This window comes from Talpa europaea (genome assembly GCF_964194135.1).
Source record: "Talpa europaea genome assembly, chromosome: 15".
Classification (NCBI taxonomy): Eukaryota; Metazoa; Chordata; class Mammalia; order Eulipotyphla; family Talpidae; genus Talpa; species Talpa europaea.
In genome coordinates this window covers 79,075,330-79,097,837 of record NC_140083.1, presented here as the reverse complement: position 1 = coordinate 79,097,837, position 22,508 = coordinate 79,075,330, and the positions used below count along the sequence as shown (strand labels likewise).

Here is a 22,508-nt window from a genome sequence, read left to right as displayed (position 1 = left end):
GAGGTGGCTCTGGAGGGGGCTCTGGAGGGGGATGTCCTACCTCTGAAAGGAGTGGATCTAGTGATGCTTGTGGTTCCAATGTGACCTTCGCCTTTAGATAAAGATGGCATCTTGCCCTTGGCCTTCCTATTTCAGAACGTAGAAGCCTATCTCTGCACCTCTAATTGACAGCAAGTCAAATTTTATTGTCCACCTCTGTTGTCAGAGCCAGTGACACCCTCTGTCCCCTGGGGAAGAATCTGCATTGTCTAGCTTTGTGCCTCCAGCCCAGCGCCTGTCCCCTACCCCTCCCTCCTTGCACCAGCCTTTGGTAGTCCTTTCCCAGCAAGTGTTTTGTTAAGGACCCCATCTTAAAACCTGCACCTCTCCCCAGAAAAACCCTGTTTCTATGTATATAGTCTATCTCGCTGGCTCTGTATCTTGACTGCTGTGCTTTTGGTGTCTGTACAATAAACTTCATTTGCAATGCATAACTTGTGATGTGTGTTTAATGTCAAGCCTTGGCAGAAGTGGGTAACCAGGAGCTATTACTCATTGCTGTCTAACTTAAGACACCAGAAAATGAGAGATTTGGGAATGATAAAAGAGGCTTCCTGAAGGAGGGATGTGCCGCCCTGAGGCTAAGGGCTTGGAGAAGCCAGAGTGTTTTCTTCTGGAAGTCTTTAAAAACAGGGATGTGGAGGAGCTGGTCTCGAGTCAGTGGGGAGGGGTGATGTTCTCGGAAGTTGTTTGCCAGATCTGGGGACTGTGTGTTGCCAGGGGATAGACAGGGGGACTTGGGGAAAACTTTCTTTTCCAGAAGAATCCCACAATTCTTACAAAATATTTCCCCATAGCTGCCACCCACTCCTTGCCTTATTGATAAGAGCTCTGGTATGAGGTCTCTCCACAGAACAAACCAGCAGACCCCCCTGAGCACCATCCAGGCTGTCCAGAGCTCTGAGCTTTCAAGGCAGAATTCTCTCAGTCCACCTTGGTCACAGGTTCTCCCTGTCCCCATGGTCCTACGTCCTCATGGGAGCTCTCCACAAGGCCAAAGGAGACGATCTGGCCATCTCTCTGGAGGACTGCAAACTGGACTCCAAAATATAAAATGCCTATTTCACAGAACATGTGCCCCTCACCGAGAAGTTCTCCCACACACTCAGCAGATGGGGGCCTTCTCTTCTGCACTCTTCCACAGCCCTATGGGAACCCCAGCCCCTGAAATCCCAACCAGGGCAGCTCTCTCCTGTGGGTGTGAAAATGATTTCAGTCCCTTCCACAAAGGACCCCTTCCACAAAAAGCCTGACGTGCTTTTCCAGGGCCTCAGGAATGGCTGGGCAGCAGGAATGAGCCCTTGGGGTTGGCGTAGGCTGACCAGAATCCCCCACGTGAGAATTGGCAGCTTAGGCTGGGTCAGATCAAAGCTTCATGTGCGTGGTGCTCAGCCATAGCAGATGTGTCTTGACTCAGAAAAAAATCACTGGGGGATTAATTTGTAGTTCATTCTACTTTATCTCCCAAACCTTGTCATATGAGGCCTTATGCAGCATCATACTGGAATTCTGAAACAGTGCAATCATGCAAGAGAAAGAAATAAAAACAATCAGATTAGAAGAAGGAAATAAAACTTCATTTATTCATATTTGATGTGATTGTCTATGTAGAAGTTCCCAAAGAATCTATGCAAAAGCTACTAGAACTAATACTCAAATTTAGAAAGATTAATGGAAATTAATAATTGGAAGTTGAAATCATTAAGGCAGAACCATTTCTAAGAGCATCAAAAAGGTAAAACACACACAAATATAGAGATAATAGGATTTGTGTATCATCCGTCTGCCCACAACCAAAAAACACTGATGAAAGAAATAAAAGAAGACATAACTCGATGAAATATACACCATGTTCATGGATTGGAAAACTCATATTGTGAAATATCGATATGGAGACTCCACCCACAACATGGTAGAACAGAGGGTTTCGGGTCACTGGTGTAAGACTCCATCCCCACTATCACTGCATAAAGCTCTAAATGAGGGATCCACGGTGCCTGGCAGTCTATGGCCCAGGCTGGTGTTGGGGTATCAGCCGTTACTGGGCAAAGTGGGAACACAGACCATTCTGGTGCCTCCCGTGAGGTAGCACAAAAAGGCCTATGTCTGGTGGCTTGCACTCTGCGTGCCTGGCCAGGTGCACATTGCCAGGTGACTCAGGCTTGGTGAAACACACCCCATGCCACAGAGACTAGACACGGGAGGCAGGGCAAGGTTCTAGGCTCCTGAAGCATTGAACAGAGCTCACTTTGGGAAGAGGAAGGGGGCTGACATGCTCTGTTGACCTGCACCTACCCCCCCACCCCTCACCAGCACTGAGACCCAAGTCTTTGCCTTCCCTTTCCTACCTGACGCCAATGAAAACGGAGACAAATAAGTCAAAATAAACCCACAGTAGCCAATCACTTCCCCCCAAAACAACTAAGGCAACACACGTGCCTAGGAAGCCAGGAATCTGAGCACAAGAAAGAAAAGCAGAAGGAGAATAGAAGTTGAGAGACATAAAGGACGAGGAAATAGAGGACCTAACTGACTAAGAATTTAGAATAGCAACCTTTATTTTTAAAATTTTTTTTGAAGATTTATTTATGCATACAAGAACTGGGGTGTAGGCCAGAGGTGCTGGGGGTTGGGTGAGAGGATTCACCAGAGACAGAGTGGGGAGCAGAACAGGCAGATCTACTGAGATACACTACTGAGGGGAGCAGCGGTGAGCCAGGAGAGGTCTGCCGCGCCATGTGGGTAGCTCCCTGGGCAGGGATCAAATTCATGCTGCAGTGGCTGCTGATAGCTTCATAGTGCTGAGACTTAACCCCTTGCACCACCAGGGAGACCCAGAATAACAACTTTTAAAATGCTAACTGAGGTACCAGAAGGGTAATCAAAGACTGAAAGGTGGGTAAAGGGTTTTAGAGAAGAGTTCAGAAACAAAAATATTTTTTCACTAAAGAGAGTAAAGAAACTAAAAGAACATAAAAAAGAGATACTGAATGAGGTACTGAACTGTAATATGAGCGACACAGGCTGCTGACCCTTGACAAAGGAGGAGGTAGAGGCTCAGGCTGCGTGACTGTGACCGTGACCCCTACCAGCCAGAGGCCTGGAGACCTGGAGATAGAGCAAGGGAGCCGGGGGCCTGCTCTTGAGGAGGCTGGGGGGCCCAGGGACAGGGGTCCCTGTGCACACACACACTCACTCAAAGAGAGGAGCAGATTAAAGCTTTGAGAGATCACCTCCCACCTGGGAGAATGGCTCATATCCAAAAGATCCCCAACAAGTGCTAGAGAAGATGGAGAAAATGGATCCCTGTGACACTGTTGGGGAAGGTGAACTGGTGAAACCATTATGGAAAACCATCTGGATTTACCTTCCAAAGTTAAAAATGAAATACTGTACTACCCAGCAATCCCACGCTTGGACACCTATCCACAGACTATGAGAAAAACAAACAAAAAACCCACAAAAAACCCGTATGTTCGACGGTATCCACAGCAGCATTATTTGCAGAAGCTGGGACTTGGAAGCCGCCTCAATCTCCCTCCATGGATAAATGGATCAAGAAGACGCGGTCCGTGCACACCCTGGAGGGCGACATGGCTACAGGGAAGGATGAAATGCAGCCGTTTTCAATACAACAGAAGGAAACTGAAAAAAATTATATACGGCAAAACAAGTCAAAATGATAAAAACAAAAATTGAACATTCCTGTAACAGACAGTTGGACAATGTAAAACACTTTTAAAAACAACCGGCCGTCCCGAGGGCTGAGGTTAAGAGGGCCGGGAGGCGCAGGGCGGGGAACACGGGGATGGTGGTAGCTGGAGGTGGTGCGAAAAAGGGTGTATTTCTGGTGTAAAAATAGCACCTGCAAACTCCTGATGGTCGTCAAATCAACCTATAGGAAAAAAAAAAGAAAGAGTTGGTGCCTTTTTTTCTGTTGGGGTTGCCCGTGGCCGGCTGTCCCGTCAAGGTCTGACTGGGCAGGTGGGACCAAAGGTCTATTCCTGTCTAGGATTAGGTGAGGCTGCCCTTGCCAGTGCCCCCCCTCCACCCCCCACCCCCCCACCCCCCACACACAGAGGAATGAGTCTGCTCTACATGTTGGTTTGGGCCACAAAGACCAGACTGGGCAGGACACAGCAGTCCTGGTGAAATGAGGCTTACGGGCCTGGGGTGAGGAGGCCCGGCTCTGACCCGCCCCTTCTCCACAGGTGAGCATAAATCTGTAAGAGTGTTACAGGGCAACCCCAAGAGAAGCAAATGCCTCCTAGGGCCGCAATCCAGGTGGTGTCCAGTTTGAAATGCCTGTCCTATGTGACCCATTGGACTAGGGGCTATGAATAGAGCCCCCGACTGTCTAGGTGAAGATTTTGTATCTCGTTTCCTTTTGAAGAGTTGCCTGCTTCTATCTCTAGCCATCCTCCACCTTCTCCTTCCAATAAACTTCAGGGGAAATCGAGGTGTATGTATGCATTATCTAGATGGGTTCTGAGTTGTTCACCCTCAATCACTGCCCCAGAAAACACACACTCACTCACGCACACTTGCACACACGCAGAGCACACATGTTCAATCTGCTCTCCTCTCCTCTGCTCGGTCCTTGCCCAGATGGGTGGCTGGAAGGGACTGTTGGAAGGGCATGTGACTATTTAGTTTTGGAAGGTGGACAGAAATGACGTTTACTTCCCCTCTTTATTGGGAAAGCTCAGCTTACAATTTAAAAATAATTGACTTCAGGTCCTGGAGCCTTGCTGGGCTCAGCAGCCGAACTGCTGTCATTATTTCCTAATTAAGGAGTAATAGTTTTGCTATCATTGTTACTGGGATTGTTATCAGGTAAATGGCCAGGGGGTGTGGAGTAGTAAACAGTAGCCTGGGGGCCGGGTCACAGGGCAACTCTATGGCTTTATCTCCTGCTTCCACTGGGAAGCAGTTCCCACCCAGCACCCCAAGGGGTCCAGTAGTGTGGGTTGGGAGGAGGGTCTTACCCGGCCAGACTGAGCGGTTCTTCTGAGCACCATGAGGAGGGAAGACAGCTAAGGAGAGGGTGGGCATAGCAATTGTTTGAGGGAGCCCTGGGCTCCTGGAGAGGCAGCATTCATCCTTTCAACAATCATCAACTGAGCACCTACTATGTGCTAGACTGTCCTTGACACTGGTATAAAAAAAAGGTGACTGAGACCTTTGATTACTAGAAAGTGTGCACTGGGAGCCAGGGGCCAGACCAGGAAGATGGTGGCTGATCCTGAAACCTGGGAGCTGAGGAGTTAGCCAGGGCCAAGGACTATTCAGCAGAAGTGCTCTCTATCCCTTTACCCAGAGCCCAGCACACAGTAGGTCAATAAATATGGGTTGAAATGAAAAGGAGCTTAATAAGAACTTGACTGGTGGAGCTTGGAGAGAGAAGTGGGTGGGGCCAGATCGTAAAACAAGAGTCTTTCTGGGTGGGCTGACCAACATGTTGTTTCCTTGAGACATTCTGGGTTTTAAAATGGAAAGCACCAGATCCTAAGGACACACTGAGTGTCCTGCAAATCAGGAAGGCTGGTCTTGCTGGTGCTGCATTACCTAACACGCTTTGCACTGCAGTTTTAAACAGTGCGGTGGTACAGGCTGAGAGTGCTTGTCTAGCAGACTTTGCCCGAGCCTGCTGCCTGTCCAGATGCCCCCTACTCCCCCTCTCCTACAGAAATAGAAATTGGAGATAAGCACACCTAAAATTACATTTCCATATCTTTGCAAATAATTGGGACCATGAAAAACAAGGTTCTGGACAAGGGAATGTGAACTGAAATCATACGCTGTTCCCTACTGTGCCCCCAGAAGGCAGAGCCCCTGAGAAAGGGTGTGAGTGAGCTTATTAACAAGAAACTCTACAAGCTCAGGCCCTGCCCTAGACCTTTTGAGTCAAGGTGAGGGAAATGGATTATTTGAAAAAGATTCCAGGCAGTAGTGGTTAAGAGCATGGGCGCTACAGGGGCCGGCCTGCCTTCTGTTCCTGACTCCTGGCTGTGTGACCTTGTCCAAGTGACTTAACCTTTCTGTGCGCAGTTACCTAATCTGTAATTTGTTAATCATACCTATTTGATAGGGTTATTTTGAAGATTAATGTGCTCAGAACAGTACCTGGCACATAGCAAGTGCATAATAAATGTTGCAAGACTAAATACAATCTCACAATCTAGATACTGACATCGACAGAGTTAAGATAAAGGACATTTCCATTACCGCAGAATCCCTCCTGCCGTCCTTGTATGGACACACCCCCTTCCCTCCTAAGGCACCTCCTCCTTCCCCCCACTTGTATATCTCAGGAATGTCATCTAAACACAATTGTGTAATATGGAATCTGTGTGATCATACTTTCAGCGTAAGTCATGCAGGTGGTGGCATATGTCAATACTTTGTTCTTTTTCATTGCTGAGTTCTCCATGGTATGGATTTACCACATTTTGTGGCCAATTAAAGGGCATCTGAATTGTTTGCATTTTATAGATATCATGAATAAAATGGCTATAAACCTTTGTGTACAGGTTTTTGTGTGAACATCAGATTTCATTTCTCTTGGATAAATGTCAGACTGGGGTATACAGTATTTTTAAAAAATTGCCAAGCTGTTTTCCAGAGTGGCTGGACCATTTTTCATCCTCACTAGCAATGTTTGAGCGATCCAGTTTCTCCGAATCCTTGCAGCATCTGGTGTTATCATGACATTTTATTTTAGTCTTCTGATGGATGTACAGAGATAACTTACTGTGGTTTAAATTTATATTTTGTTAATGGCTAATTATGTGAAAGTCTTTTCTTGTGCCTAGTTGCCATTTGTATGTTCCCTTCAAAAAAAGTCTCTGTGATTTTTGCTCATTTTCTAATGAGATTGCTTATTCCTTTATTGTTGAATTTTGAGAGTTCGTTATATATTCTAGATGCTAATCCTTTGTTGGAGATATGGTTTGCAGATAATTTCTCTCAGTCTGTAGCTGGTCTTCTTATCATCTTAATGGGATCTTTAAATTTTTTATGGAAATTTTCTTGAGAACAATTTTTTTTTATTTTGATGAAATCCAATTTATTGATTTTTCCTTTTATGAGTCATACTTCTAATATTAACTCAGAGAGCTCTTTATCTTACACTAGCTCCTAAAGATTGAAATGGCTTTTAGTTTACATTTTATGCTTAAGGATGTGATCCATTTTAAGTTAATTCTTGTATAAAGTATAAAATTTAGGTTGAGGATTTTTTGTTTGTATTTTGGCTATGGGCGTGCAATTGCTCCAGCATATTTGTTGAAAGTCTACCTTCCTTCCTTGAGCCCTATGTCAAAAATTAATTGGAGGGCAGTTACCTACTTTTCCTTTCATTGCATAAGATTTTGATGTCTGTTATAGGTTGACTTATGCCCTCCAAAAATATACATTGAACCTCTAACGCAATACTGTTATCATATGACCAAGGGGGTACCCAGGGACCCCCAAACTTTCACGGTGTAATGGGATCTGGACATCTGTGTGCACAAAGGCAAGGCCAATGGCAAAGTCCACACTTAGTGTGAAAGAACGTTAGTAGAATTAGTGTGCACAGAGAGAAGAGAAGGGTATTCGTAACAGTTTCCCACTAAAATTTCCCACATTCCCCATCCCCTCATAGACAAATGCCCTCATGGATACATGGGTCGGCTGGAAGCAGGGCCACTCAAGCAAGAAGGCTTGCCACAAGTCTAAGGCTCCTTCTGGCAGGGAACCACAAGCAGGGTATGATAAAGCAGATCTTTCTTAGAGAGCAGGGACAAAATGTGAGAGTCAGAATCACGCTCGTCCACATCGATGCTCGTGCTGGTGCTGGTGCTGGTGCTGGTGTGATGAAAGAAGCCAGGAGGGGGTGATTCTGGCTAAAAATTCACATCCTCATTACAGCACAGCTTTGTTGGTCTTCACTCATCGTGCCTAATGAAGAAATTTCAAAGGGATACAATCTTTGGGTCTATTGAAAAAAGACAGAAAATATTGCCAAGTGCCATTGATGGTAGTGAAAATAGGACTAAACAATGATTCTTCTTAACTACAAAGCAGTTTTGATTTAAAAAAAAAGTAGGGGGGAGATTAAATTGGCAAATTGCTTGGTTTAACAGAATCAGAGGCATTTTATATTATATTATATTTTATTATATAAATATATTTTAATATATTATATTTTAGCATCAAACACAGAATACAGCCATAATCTCCACACAGGCCTAGAGAAGAGCATTGGCCAACTTCGTTCAAGCACCACAGCTAGCAAAACAATTGCATTTTTATGGAGGAAATTATATACTCTGGCTATGCTTGGGACTGGGGAATTGTGAAACTCTTGGGTCACATACTTTGGTAATATCAAGGTTCTCTGTGAGATTCAAGGACCTCCCCCCTCCTTACCCCCCTTAGAATTCTGTCCTAGTAATTTATGACTCCAGAGCCTAGTGCTGTACCTGGCACCGAGTCAGTCCTCAACAGAGCGCTGACGAATGGATGGGTGGATGAACGCACGTGCATGCTGAAAACAGGCTGGCTGGACCAACCCTTAAGACCTGCAGAGCTCTGGATGTGGGGTGGGAAGGCTAGTCGAGGGAACCCTCAGGATGGTGGCCTGTGCATGGATCCCAGAGGATTCACACAGAAGGGAGTCACGGAGTGTTTGCTGTCTTCAGCTTTCCCGTTGGTGACTGTGCGTCATCACAGCGCCTCCTGGGCCGGCTGAGTGGATGGCATGAGCGTCTGTGGCAGGGAGGTGTTTGTAGGCCGTGGAGGACTGAGCCAGTTCTGTTCTCCTGGAGGACGGCAATGCCATTCTTTCTCTTTTTAGTACTCAAGAAACATTAGCTTTAGGGGCCTCCCCGGTGGCGCAGCGGTTGAGCGCTGGGTTGCGAAGCTGCCCGCAGCCTCTGCGGCGCCGGTTCGATCCCCTGCTGCTCCCCGGCCACCGGAGGAGGGTCCCACATGGCGCGCAGACCTCTCCTGCCACCCGCTGCTCCCCTCAGCAGTGTCCTTCGGTCCTTCTGCCTGCTCTGCTCCCCGCTCTGGCTCTGGTGAATTCTCTCACCCTCCCGCGCTTCTGACTGTACCCAGTGCATGTATAAACAAAAAAAAAAAAAAAAAAACAAACAAATAAATAAACATGCCTCTATAAAAAAAAAAAAGAAACATTAGCTTTAAATTTTTATTCATTTTTATGTTTTTTCTTTTTTAAAAATTTTAGTTATTTATATATATTTTATAACATTCCCTTTTAAACAATATTTGCTTTTTTTCCTCTCAAGTGTAGTCCCCATAGAATTTCCTCCACCAATGCACCCGTGCACATAACCACAGTCCTCTGTGCTCCTCCCTCCTTCCAAGCCCTCTCCCTCCTCCTCCTCTGCAGGATGTCTCTGGTTTATAATTGTCTGTTTGTTTTTGTTTTGTTTTGTTGTGTTGTGTGTGTGTTTTTTTAAAAGATTTATTTATTTATTTATACAAGCATGGGTACAGTCAGAGGCGCGGGAGGGTGAGAGAATTCACCAGAATTCACCAGCCAGAGCGGGGAACAGAACAGGCAGACTGACAAAGTACACTGCTGAGGGGAGCAGTGGGCGTGGCAGGAGAGGTCTGTGCATCATGTGGGACCCTCGCCGGTGGCCGGGGATCGAACTGACGCTGCAGAGGCTGCGGGCAGCTTCACAACCCAGGGCTCAACTGCTGTGCCACTGGGGAGGCTCTGTTGTGTTGTGTTTTGCCATTATTATTCTTTTTTGCTCCCCACCCCGTGTCTTATTTGGTTCCTTATATTCCTCCTATAAGTGAAACCATCTTTTTTATGTTTTTTGAGGGAACATTGGTTTACAGCACTATGTATGTTTTAGGGGTGCAGATTCACACCTCTACAAATGTATGTTGCCGTACCACACCCACCACCAAAACCCCATAATTTCCCCCCCACCCCGGCCTGTTGTGTTCCCTTTCCCCTTTGTTTCCACTCCCCATGCTCTCTTTCTGGTAACCTCATTTCCGCAGTCAGATTTCGAGGATGTGTTTTTGTTTGTTCCTTTGTTTTGTTTCTTTATATAACCCACATGGGTGAAACCATATGGTGGCAACTGCATTATTTCAGGGTCAAGGGTGGGGGCAGTGGGAAGGTACAGGAACAAAGATGTAGCAGCTGACCTGCCTGGGTGGGACGTGGGTCTGGATCCCTCCTGCGGGGTCTGCGTGACTCCGACCTTCCATGAGAACAGTTTCCAAGAGCCCTGGGAAGCCAGTCCATGGAGTCGCTTCCTAACCACATAAAAGCAGCTCCGCCAGGGTCCAGGAGGAGCCCATCTGATGCTGCCACAGCAGGGAGATCTCTCACAGATGACACTGTCAATTAAAGGTCTCCCCTCTGCACCCCCGCAATCCAGCCGCCCCCCTCCACTTCCCCGCCACTCCCTGGGGAAGGGCAATTGAGACTGTGACAAACCTCCCAGCCGAGATCTTTCTAGGGATAATTTGGCCAGGCTAATTATTAGATAAGACTCAAATTACATGAGCAAGGTCTGCAAGCCCAGCACTTTGGGAGTTTTCAAGTTATTTACCTGGTGTCTCTGATTTTGCTGGGAGAAAATGATTTCTTGCTCCCAGGCAAACTAAACCCATAAATTAGGGCAGTATCTCCCTCTGAGCCCTATAAAGGGGGAGCCCGAGATCGTAGACTGGTGAATTCCTCTCAGCTAAGGTTTAGCATCTTCCTCCAACTCTCTGGCATCCCCAGCATGAGCCGCCAATTCGCCTACAAGTCGGGAGCTGCCACCAAGGGGGGCTTCAGCGGCTGCTCGGCCGTGCTCTCAGGGGGCAGCTCATCCTCCTACCGGGCAGGAGGCAAAGGGCTCAGCGGGGGCTTTGGCAGTCGAAGCCTCTACAGCCTGGGGGGTGCCCGGAGCATCTCCCTCAACGTGGCCGGTGGCAGCGGGCGGCCAGGCGTCTATGGGTTTGGCCGAAACCGGGCCAGCGGCTTTGCGGGCAGCATGTTTGGCAGCGTGGCCCTGGGACCTGCGTGTCCAACTGTGTGCCCTCCAGGGGGCATCCACCAGGTCACCATCAACAAGAGCCTCCTGGCCCCCCTCAACGTGGAACTGGACCCCGAGATCCAGAAAGTGCGCGCCCAGGAGCGGGAGCAGATCAAGGCTCTGAACAACAAGTTCGCCTCCTTCATCGACAAGGTGGGATTTCCTGGAGAAAGCCAAGCGTAGAGATGTCCCTCCCTCCGCCCCTGTTCCTGGGGACTCCCTGTTCAGGCAGAGGCAGGCAGGACACCTCCGAGCATCCCTAGATGGAGATACAGCCTAGAACAGAGCGGGGAACTGGACAGGGTGCTGGGGAGGGGTCAGAGAGGTGGCCGCAGCTGGAGAGCCCAGTCTGTGAAGGCCCCCGGAGGCAGGGGTGAGGTTCCCCGTCTGTGAAGGCCCCTGGAGGCAGGCGTGAGGCTTCAGAGTTGGGAAGCAGCAGATCAGTGCTCGTGAGACTAGAAGGCAGCAGAGCAGGGGCCCCTGGGGGCCTGGGACATCTGGAGGGTCCCAAGGCCCAGCTCCTCCTCTCATGGGGCCCAGGCCAGCTCACGCTCTGGTCCAAAGACAGACTCATGAATCTGATCAGCTTACAAGGAGAATGGGAATGGTGGTGCCAGAGAGCCCCTGGGCTAGCAGCTGCAGCGTTACCTGGGCGCTTGTTAGAAACACACATTCTTGGGCCCCGCCTCATACCTCCTGGCTTGGGAGCCTGACGGTGGCCCAGCAGCTGTGTTCACAGGCCTCCAGGTGCTGCTATGGCACTCACTGGGAACCACAAGTCTGAGAACAGAGCAGAGGGAGGGTCTGGGGAAGTAGAGACTTCCGGAGCACAAGGGCGCAGAGGACGCCCGGGCGGGCAGTGAGGTGGGTGGGGAAGCAGGATTTTGCCAGGAGGAGGTGGGAAAAGGCCAGCTGGGGAGGAGCAGTCACCTGCAGGATGAGAGGACATGTCTGGAGAGCGGGGAGCCCCTGGGTTTGCACAAGTGTTGGGTGAATGGTGATGAGGGGGGGAGTTGCTGGACACGTTGTGAAAAACACCAGAAGGAATTTGGACGTGTCCCTGTCGGTGACATGGAACTCTCAGAGGGCTCAAGCAAGGGGTGGATGGATGTTCGCAGGTTGCTACTTGAGAGTGAAGCTGGTGTTGCCTGAGGACGTGCTCTGAGAGTACAGCGATTATAGAAACAGCCCAAGACTCCGAGACTCCATCCCCCGCAGCTGAGCACCCGCTCCTGCCTGGGTTGGGAGGAGCCGTGGCCGAGGACATGGAGAGTGGCAGAGCAGGGGCCCTGCCACCAGTCCCCAAGCAGAGGTGTGAAGGCCACTAAGGACTTTCCCTAGAAAGGTGCCCCAGGGTGACCACGGACCTTGATCCAAGCATTCAGACAAGCGATGAGGAGAGAGGGCTGGGCCCGAGGGAGTCCCTCGGAGAACCTGAGTGAGACAAGAAGCTCTGGGTGGAGAGAGGCCTGGGTGACATTTCCAAGGGCTAAGGCTGGAGCATAGAAGACACAGCTGCTGTCCAGGAGGGGACTGGCAGCTCCTCCCAGGGACTGAGTCTCTGTTGACTTGGGTCTCAGGTGCGGTTCCTGGAGCAGCAGAACCAGGTGCTGGAGACCAAGTGGGAGCTGCTGCAGCAGCTGGACCTCAACAACTGCAAGAACAACCTGGAGCCCATCCTCGAGGGCTTCATCAGCAACCTGCGCAAGCAGCTGGAGACGCTGTCCGGGGACAGGGTGAGGCTGGACTCGGAGCTGCGGAACATGCGGGACGTGGTGGAGGACTACAAGAAGAGGTGAGCAGGCCCCTTGCCCCCAGGACTGGGCATTCCCAGAAAGCACTGGGGTATCTGCCTCTGGCCGATACCATCTGAGCGACCCATCTGAGCTCCTCGACTGCAAGATGCGGCTTCTCAGGCAGCTGGGGGATAGGGCAATGGACAGCCAACCTCTGTGGCAGAGGCAGGGCTGTATTGGCAGGTGGCCATCTACTTGGCAGGCTCCCTGAGGGTGCGCAGACCAAAGCCTGTAGCTCCTCAGCTCACTCAGTGTGCCCCCAGCAGGGCAGGGACTTGGCATTCCTCTTGGACTTCCTGTCTTGTTTCCTGCCCATCCTGGGCCATGCTTCCTCTCGCAGTCCAGGGGACAGTTCTGTTTGGGACTCAGGCTTGGGGATCAGGTGGTTATTGAGGGCACCAGGCAGTTGTTGTGATGCAAGAAACACGGCTAAAGGGGTAGCAACATGTTCCTGTGATTTGGACCCAGAATCAGAGGAGGAAAAACTACTTACTCCTTGGGTATCAGAGGAAATGCAGACCCTAAACCATCCAGTCGCCGGGCCCAAGGCGTGGTTTCGTCAAACCTGCCCACAATGCTGCCAGAGGGCCCTAGCCGCAGTGGACAGAATGGCAAAGGTGTGGAATATACCTGCTCGAAGACACCCAGCACAGCCTCTCCTCCCCTTGCCCAAGGAGGGCACAGGCCCTGCTCACGCTAGGCCCTGCTCATGCCAGACCTTGCTCACGCCAGGCCCTGCTCACGCCAGTGCTCTCTCTGCAGGTACGAGGAGGAGATAAACAAGCGCACAACGGCTGAGAATGAATTTGTGGTGCTTAAGAAGGTGAGGAGGGGGCGCATGTCCTTCAGCCACCCAGGGAGTGGAGGAGGGGTTGCTGAGGGGTGAGAGCTCTCCACAGAGGGCCTGGACTGAAACTCCAGAAGAAGATGGAGGAATTTTCGGGGGCCCCTTGATATTCGTCTAGCGCATGTCACATTGCCAGTCACTGTGTCTGAAAATGGGCAGGAGCCCAGATGCTGGGTCAGTCCTGGGTCATGCCCACTCGGTCCTGGGGAACAGGACGTGCTTGAAGGGGGGCTGCGGGTTATCCTTCCAACTCTGGCCGTCTCTGGCTCATCACCCAGGCTGCCTCTGGTGCCAGCTGCTGAATGGTGGACCATATGGGGACAGGGTTCTCTCCTGTACCCTCTCTTTGAGACACAGAGGCAGTGAAAAGGTTTCATTTTGGGTGGGGCAGAAGGAGTCCCAGAGGCTTGAGGTTCTACTCCAGGCTCCCAGTGAATGCTGGGTGGGAATCAGCTTCCAGTCCCCCGGGTTTTGGCTCCATTCCCTGGAGCAGCTGGTCAGAGTCAGGCACTGGGGTGCTATTTCCTGGGAGAGCCCTGTTTGGGCTTGAAGAAAGGTGACCTTAGGGGCATCTGGATTCCCTCAGGACGTGGACGCGGCCTACATGAGCAAGGTGGAGCTGCAGGCCAAGGTGGATGCCCTGGACCGAGAAATCAAGTTCTTCAAGTGCCTGTATGAGGGGGTAAGACTCTCCTGGTGCCACCCTCCGCTCTGTCTGCTGGAAGGACAGACATGTGCATGTGTGGTTATGTTACCTACTCACCAGAGACTTTCAGAGTCCGGGGGATCGCCAACATTTGGATGCTGGGAACTTTGTAGATAAAGGTGAGAGTGACATCTGTTCTGGTGCCCCTAAGTGATGTGTGCCGTCCATCCCAGCCTGGCCTCCAGATGGCCTGCCCCCACGTCCTTCAGGAAGCCAGGATTCTTAAGGGGTCCCCACTAACCTTCAGCGAAGCATAGTCTTACTGTTGCCTGTTTTCTATCTGCTGGGGGTGTTTCCCTGGGTCTTGGGCAGGGAATCCCTAGGGGTGGAAGTGGGGTGTCCTCATACTCTGCACTGCTTCTCCGGTGCAAAACTCATCCTGCTGGTTGAGCACCCATGGGCTCCTGTGTCCTTATTGTCTCTTGTGTGGTGACCATGCTGCTCCCCCTTGGCTTCCCCGCTCCCCGTTATCTCAGGGAATGGCTGTAGGCTTAATTTTTCTTGGGAAGCTTCAAACTCATTCATCAGTTTTCAGATGTGATGTTGAAATCTCTGGTCTGGTCTGCTCCATACTTAGATGCTCTGGGGAATAGAGCTTGCATCTTTTGGGAGGGTTGGGGGGCTCTCCTGTTGGGACCGGGCCATCCACCTTCCTTTGCTCACAAAAGGCATTTCATGTTTCCTTGTTGTCCCTGCAGGAGATCAATCAGCTCCAGTCCCACATCAGTGACACGTCTGTCATCCTGTCCATGGACAATAACCGGAAGCTGGACCTGGACAGCATCATCACTGAGGTCCGGGCCCAGTACGAGGAGATCGCCCTGAAGAGCAAGGCCGAGGCCGAGTCCCTGTACCAGACCAAGGTGACTGCACCCCTCCCCAGAGTCACATGCCTTGGGACCTCTGGTCCAGTCCCATGACCCACCATGGCCCGTGAATTTGCTGGGAGCACAGCGCTGTCCAGACACCAGAGGAAACCTGGAGGGAGAAGACACAGCAGAGGTAGCCATAGACGAATACACACAAATGACCGTGACACTGCAGAGTTGTGAGCTCCGGAGGGACAGAGGTTAGGGAACTAGGAGCAGGTGGGCAGGCCGGGACTGACTTCCTGGAGGCAGTTTTGAGCTGAGTCTGAGAGGGAAACATGGGTCATTAGCATCTCCACTCTCTAGTTAATTACAATAAATTAGGGGGTCTCCAGTGTGATCTGAGATTAGGTAACTCCTACCTTTTCATTCAAGTCCAACTCCAAGGATAGAGGGGGAGTGTGAGTCCCTTAGATCTCAACTCTAATGGGTTGTGGGTGGGGAGTGATTCTTCAGATAATTTGGTCTCTCAGATCAAGATGGCAACTTCCTAATTGTTCCTTACTATTTATCAGGCTCCTTCTCAAGGGAAATTCGCACTCTTTAGACCTTATCTTGTTCCTCTGCCTGCCTCCTCTGCCCTAGGGAAAGAAAGATTAGGCCTGCAGGGTGGGAGGAAGGGAGGTTGCCAAGGCCCAAGACATGACAGAGCCCAGGGCTTTTTGAGGAGGTTCCGGCTCATGTTCCCAGGGCCCAGCTACTTCTGAAAGTGGGGGTCAGGGAAGAGTGTGTGGCCTAACCACTCTGGATGTCAAAGGCTTGGACTTAAAAGTGTGGAGAGCATGGGGCTTTTCAAGTCCTCTACCCATTTCTAAGCATCAGTGAAATCAACTGTGCTTAAGGCAAACAAATCCAATGACAGATGATTGAGTGGAAGGCTGTGGCTAGACCTGAGGTTGGGGATCCCCACCCACCTTTGCCACATACTGCAGGTAAAGGCATTGTCCACACGGCTGAACTCAGTGAGGCCCTGAGTTAAGGTCCCTGCCTTGGCTCCTTTCCCTGCAGTTCCAGGAGCTGCAGCTGGCAGCCGGCAGGCACGGCGACGACCTCAAACACACCAAGAACGAGATCTCAGAGCTGACCCGGCTCATCCAGAGGCTGCGCTCCGAGATCGAGAGTGTGAAGAAGCAGGTGAATGGGTTTTGGGCTTCCCGGCTCTCTCACACGGGAGGGGTGAGCTGCCTGTCATACCCCGCCCCTCACGCCTCCTTTTCTTGGTCTTCCAACTCAGAACCCCCTTCTTCAAAGACAGCCCCTGCTCTCATCCCACACTTAGCTCCCTCTTGAAGTCTGAAAAAATTGGAAAGATCTTTTTAAAAAGTCCAGGGCTGAGAATGACCTGCCTCCCAGTGCCAGCCGATGGCTCCATCACCGTGGGTGTGGCTGGGGCTCTGCTCGAGGAAGTGAGGGGGACGGAGGAGGATCCCTCACAGCGAGCACACGGCTGGTGAGGTGGGCTCGGGGTGCCTTAGAGCTCAGGGGGAAATGCTCCTTCCTGGCCCTCAGTGCTCCAACCTGGAGACGGCCATCGCCGATGCCGAGCAGCGGGGGGACAGCGCCCTGAAGGACGCCCGGGCCAAGCTGGATGAGCTGGAGGGCGCCCTGCACCAGAGCAAGGAGGAGCTGGGCCGGATGCTGCGGGAGCACCAGGAGCTCATGAGCACCAAGCTGGCCTTGGACATCGAGATCGCCACCTACCGCAAGCTGCTGGAGGGCGAGGAGTGCAGGTGCACAGCAAGAGGGTCTTAGAATGTTAGAGATGGAAGAACCTTTGGAATCCACCAACCCAGTTCCCAGGGGCTGGGGGAAGCTGCTGGAGAGGCTGGAGAGGCTGTTCAGGTTGCTTCCAAACGCAGCCTTAGATAGCTCCCCATCAGATGATGAGACGTGGTTTCCTTCACAGTTCTTGCAGGCGTCAGGCTGGACGGGGCGGCAGCCCCATGGCAGGGCTGTTGTGCTGTCACACTGTCCGCCACTTGCAAATATCCCTGTTAATAAAGGGACAGTCGATCCCAGACTCAGACACTGGGCAAACAACCATATCTGGCCTCAAGATTAAAAATTTGTTTTCATATTTGTTTTTACTGCTGTATATTTGTTCTTTTGGGAGGCCAGGTAATTGTAGTTTTTCTCTTTACCCTGATGATATGAAATATCCTTTTGGAGAAATGCGTAAGAGAAAGGCAGAATCAATGAAAGACGCTGAATAGGTCACAGCGTGAGCTGGACATGGTGAACGCGGTCCCTGGACAATGGACGGTGGAAAACCCTGTTGTAACCCAGCACCGTTTTATACGCATGACCCTTGCCTTTAATTCATCAGCGGCCAGTTCTGCTGCGGATATTTCCTCATGTGCATTTGTTCAGCTGGAGCCCCACGAGATGAAGAAGTGGGCTGGGGAGAAGGCCCGTGGGAGGGAGGGCTCCGGGGCTGCAGGTTCACCCCCTCTGAAGTGGGGAGAGTGGACAGAGGAGGCAGAGGGAGGGCTGAGGGATACCAGTGCGGCGACCACCCGCCCCCTGGCCAGCTGGATGGCATTTGGAGGCTGAGCTGCGGGGGGTTTCAGGCTGCAGGGAGGCTCACTCACTCTGTGTGATGGAGACACCCCTGTGTTCTCTCCATGCAGGATGTCTGGCGAATACACCAACTCCGTGAGCATTTGTGAGTATTTTACACCTTTGAGGGGTGTTTTTAGTCCATTCATGAACACAAAGGAAGGGGGTGCCTACCCCAGGGGCCCTGGGGAACAGCTTGGGCTCTGCCCGGTGGAGCACCGTTGCTGAGACCAGAGCCCATCACGTTCTCAAGTCCACTTCCCCAGAAATCTTGCCTGTGCTGGGGTGAAACAGTCACCCCAGGTGGCTGGTGAAGCGGAGAGCAGGAGAGACCCCCTCTTCGGGGGAGTGGAGACCCGCCGCACACAGGCTGGGCGTGACCAGCGTCAGCGCTGGCTCCACAGCTGTAGCCCCAACTCCTAAGATAGCTTGAAAAAAATCCCCCTAGGGCCTCCCCAGTGGCGTAGCGGTTGAGCGCTGGGTTGCGAAGCTGCCCGCAGCCTCTGCAGCGCCGGTTCGATCCCCGGCTGCTCCCCGGCCACCGGAGGAGGGTCCCGCATGGCGCACAGACCTCTCCTGCCACCCGCTGCTCCCCTCAGCAGTGTACGTCGGTCCTTCTGCCTGCTCTGCTCCCCGCTCTGGCTCTGGCGAATTCCCTCACCCTCCCGCGCTTCTGACTGTGCCCAGTGCTTGTATAAATAAATAAATCTTAAAAAAAAAAATCCCCCTAAATCCAGCAACCAGGAAATTATTTGAAAAACCAAGAATGTCTTCTAAAGTTAAATGCCGTTGGCCTGTGGTTGGCTTATGTGATGCCTGGGCATCCTCTGTTCTTTGGGGGAAACTCTTGCTACTCTTGTTTGTTCAGAGAATGAGGTTTGGGGGTCCTGTGCAATCTGGTGAGTGTCTCTAAACCCAAGTCCGTGATTGATGTGACACGTTTGCTTAAGAGGGAACCATTTAAGCTGGTTAGGGCGGGGAGGTTGGAAGGGACTTAGGACCCCAGTGTTCTGGAACACACACTTAATCTGACATTCCTCCCTCCGTCCTCCAGCGGTCATCAGCAGCTCGGCGGCCGGAACCCCGGGGGCAGGAGCCGGCTTCGGGTTCAGCGGTGCCAGCACCTATGGCTACCGGCCCAGCTCCGTCGGAGGGGGCTACGGCATGCTGTCTGGGGGCTGTGTCACTGGCAGCGGGAACTGCAGCCCCCGAGGGGAGGCCAAGACCAGGCTGGGAAGTGCAAGTGAATTCAAGGATCCTGCAGGGAAGACCTCAGCTCTGAGTTCACCCACCAAGAAAACCACAAGATAAAGCAAAAGACCCATTCCCGGTGGCCGCCGCGCCCGGGGTCCCCTGGCTTCTTCCCCAGGAGAGCCCTGTCACGTTTGTCATCATGTCCTCTTTGCTTTTCTTTGCCACTGACCTCTCCTCTGTTGTCCACTTCTCTGCCTTAGTTGTTCCTAAGGAGCCTACCCATTCTTCTGCCCCGAACCGACACCTCCTGGCTCAGCCTCCCTTTCCAGAAGCATCGCCAAATACAAAGACCTGACCCTTCCTCTGGCCTGGTGGCTCCATGCAGAGGAAGTTTCTCGCAAGGGCAGTCCATCTTCCTACTGCCCCTGCCAGGCCCAGGGTAGGCAGCTATTTGGCCACAGCTCCCCAGGCACATGAGATACCAGGTTCGCCCACGGGCCATTGGGAGCCGTGTGCTGTTAGAGCAACAGCAGCTCAGCGGAACATCTGTCAGCGGCCGTATCCTGCATGGCGCCTGCAGACCGCAGAGCAGCGAGTTCCCTGGCAGGCTGGTGCTGTCAACAGGGGATTTGGGCCTGGGAGGCTGGAGGGGACTTAGGATCCCCGTGCATGGGGGTACTTCCCCTCCTTAGACTTCACTTTCCTGTTTTCTGCATCTCACCAATAAACGTGTAAAACTTCTGCAGGACCAGGCTGCTTCTCTCTTAAGTGAATCTTTACCTCAGGCCGCGTCTCTTCTGAGTGTGGAGATCAATCGCCCAGACCCTGGGCACCTGAGGTCCAGCCTGTTTATGGAACCTCAAAATATCTTTTGACCTGAAAGAAAAAGGCCCTTGCATGGACCACAGGACCCCACCACCTGCGCTGCGGCTTGTGATACTCAGGATTCTTCCCTCTTCCCGCAGACGCACCTTCTAAATCATGCTTTTCTCAGGCTGTTGCTCCAGTGAGCAGCGATCTGTATGAACCTTCAGATTATCAGCAGGGAGAGGGAGCCAACACTTGCCTTGTGGCAAGATTTAAAACTGATCCAGACATAAGTGGGAGGCCAATTCTGGAAAGCTCGGGGCTGGAGCTATGGCTGCCCTTTGTTCTCCAGGGAAGGGCCAAAGGTGGAGTCTCTTTAAAGTGACGAGTGATCCACATTCTCTTGAGGTCCTTGGAGCAGTTTCATTGGTCAAGTGTGGCTTTCACAGGTGTGAGCTGTGGTCAGCATGGGAGTGGCACTGTCACATACACCCCGCCCCCCCCCCCCCCCCACCGCCCTCAGCTTCCAAAATACTCTTCAGTACAGAGATTTCTGCTTGGTACCAGGCCATGACTGCTGTCCAGATGCAGCAGGACACAAGAGCAAGTGGGCAGTTGCACACATATAGGCAGGGTCCACGCACCTCTGACCAGGGTTGCTGCAGGTCTAGAAGGTTCTAGAGTCAATAACCTTGAATCAGAACCAGACTCAGCTATTAATGTGATTACAAGCAAGACTCTAAACCCCTTCAACCCTGATTTCTTTAGCTACGAAATGGGCAGAATAATACCTGCAAATTGTTACTGTGCAAAAGTGAGACATCAGAGGCTGTCTGGTATAATCCCTGCTGTGAAGTTCATACTTAATAAATATTAGTAGAAACAGAATCTTGTCCTCAGTCTCTTTGGTGCAAAAATTAACTTCACGAGCTTACTGAAAGGTTTAGCTGCTGATACGGCGATTTATAAAATCCAAACATTAAGGAGACATAAATTAGGGCTTCCCTGGTAGCGCAGCGGTTGAGCGCTGGGTTGCAAAGCTGCCCGCGGCCTCTGCAGCGCCGGTTCGATCCCTGGCTGCTCCCCGGCCACCGGAGGAGGGTCCCACATGGCGCGCAGACCTCTCCTGCCGCCCGCTGCTCCCCTCAGCTCAGCTGGGAAGAAAAGCAGAGAAGACAGTCGGTGAACATGTACTTCGGTCCTTCTGCCTGCTCTGCTCCCCGCTCTGGCTCTGGTGAATTCTCTCACCCTCCCACGCCTCTGACTGTACTCAGTGCTTGTATAAATAAATAAATAAATAAATAAATAAATAAATAAATAAATAAATCTTTAAAAAAAAAAAAAGGAGACATAAATTAGATGCCAGTTTAATATTGCCCAAAAGAGAATTGGTTGACAGAGTACCTAGTCTCCAGGGTATGCTCCTGGGGTCAGTGAAGAAACTGTGGTCAGTTCCCCGAGGACTCATGAAGCACCTGCTCTGGGATGGCCTGTGTGTGCTGGGGACTCAGGGAGATACAGACCCGGCCCATCCTTCAAAGCAGACCAGCAGTTAAAAATATAACCGAAGCACCCTGAAGTTGTGGCAACAAAGGAGATACCAAGGCAACACAAAAGGGAGTGAGAATCTCGGGGGCCAGGGAAAGCTGACAGAGGGGCAACCTGGGCAGTTTTCAGAGGATGGCGTTGCTGGTGGAAGAGGGACCAGCTTGCTGGTACAAATTCCAAGGCTGGAGGAACCTCAGGGGAGAGGCGGGGTATAGGGGGCCAGCTGAGGAGGCAGGCAGCGGCCATATCAGAGGCGCTTTCAAGCCTGTGAGGGAGCTGGGGTTTGATGCTGTAGAGCTCACATTAACACCATGGGTCAGATGGACCAGGTTTGAGTCCCCTGCTCTCTGTGTGACTTAGGTAAGGCCTGCTCCACGAGCCCCAGTTTCCTCATTTGTTAAAGAGGTTAGTCATAAACCTCTTTTATGAGGTCAGATCCCTCATAAAGTAGTCATGAGAATTAGAGTTAGTGAAATAATATGCAAGGATCATTGATTTCCATGCCTGGCACATAGTACTCAGTAAACGGTTGCTGTTAAGCCACTGTTACTATCACCACTCGTATTAACGGGATGGACTATTCTGCCAAGAAGCTCAGCTGGGAAGAAAAGCAGAGAAGACAGTCGGTGAACATGAATTGAGGATAAAGAGAATAGGCTATTAAGAGTATTCCTACCAAAACCTATGCTTGGATATAGATAATTAGCACTGGCTGCCTCCCTGGACCAACCCTGAGGTCACAGCGGCTCAGCCTAATACTACCGGGGTCCACTTCTCACTGTGTGAGGCACTCGAGGGCAGCTGTCCCACATGGCTCTCCCAGTGGGTGTCTCAGGGACCCAGGCTTTCCTGTCTTGCCGCCCTGCCACATGGAACACGAGGCCTCTAAGGTTACCGGATGGAGAAGGAGGGGGCACGTGGGCTGCTAACTGCCTCACCCTGCAAGTGGAACAGGTCAGCGCCACCCACACTGAGCTGGCCTGCATGGCCCCAAGCCCCACCTGATCTCCAAAGGATGCTGGGAAAGCAGGGGCGTGAGCGAGGATCGGGCGAGCACTGGCCTCTCAGGCACAGCCTTTCTCG

General features: G+C 51.4%; 2 protein-coding genes across 2 annotated transcripts in view; both read left to right on the top strand.

The window, feature by feature from the left end:
• LOC311185510 (keratin, type II cytoskeletal 6B-like) overlaps positions 1-22,508 on the top strand; it is a gene marked incomplete at both ends in the record, with an annotated part of 110,172 nt that overhangs the window by 6,529 nt on the left and 81,135 nt on the right. The window lies entirely within an intron of this gene.
• LOC311185659 (keratin, type II cytoskeletal 73) lies at positions 10,806-19,187 on the top strand (the record flags this gene model as incomplete). The annotated part of the gene is made up of 9 exons (XM_084256363.1): positions 10,806-11,252; positions 12,680-12,894; positions 13,658-13,718; positions 14,329-14,424; positions 15,147-15,311; positions 16,326-16,451; positions 16,827-17,047; positions 17,948-17,982; positions 18,931-19,187. 9 exons carry the CDS (start codon positions 10,806-10,808, stop codon positions 19,185-19,187), a joined length of 1,623 nt encoding a protein of 540 aa, XP_084112489.1.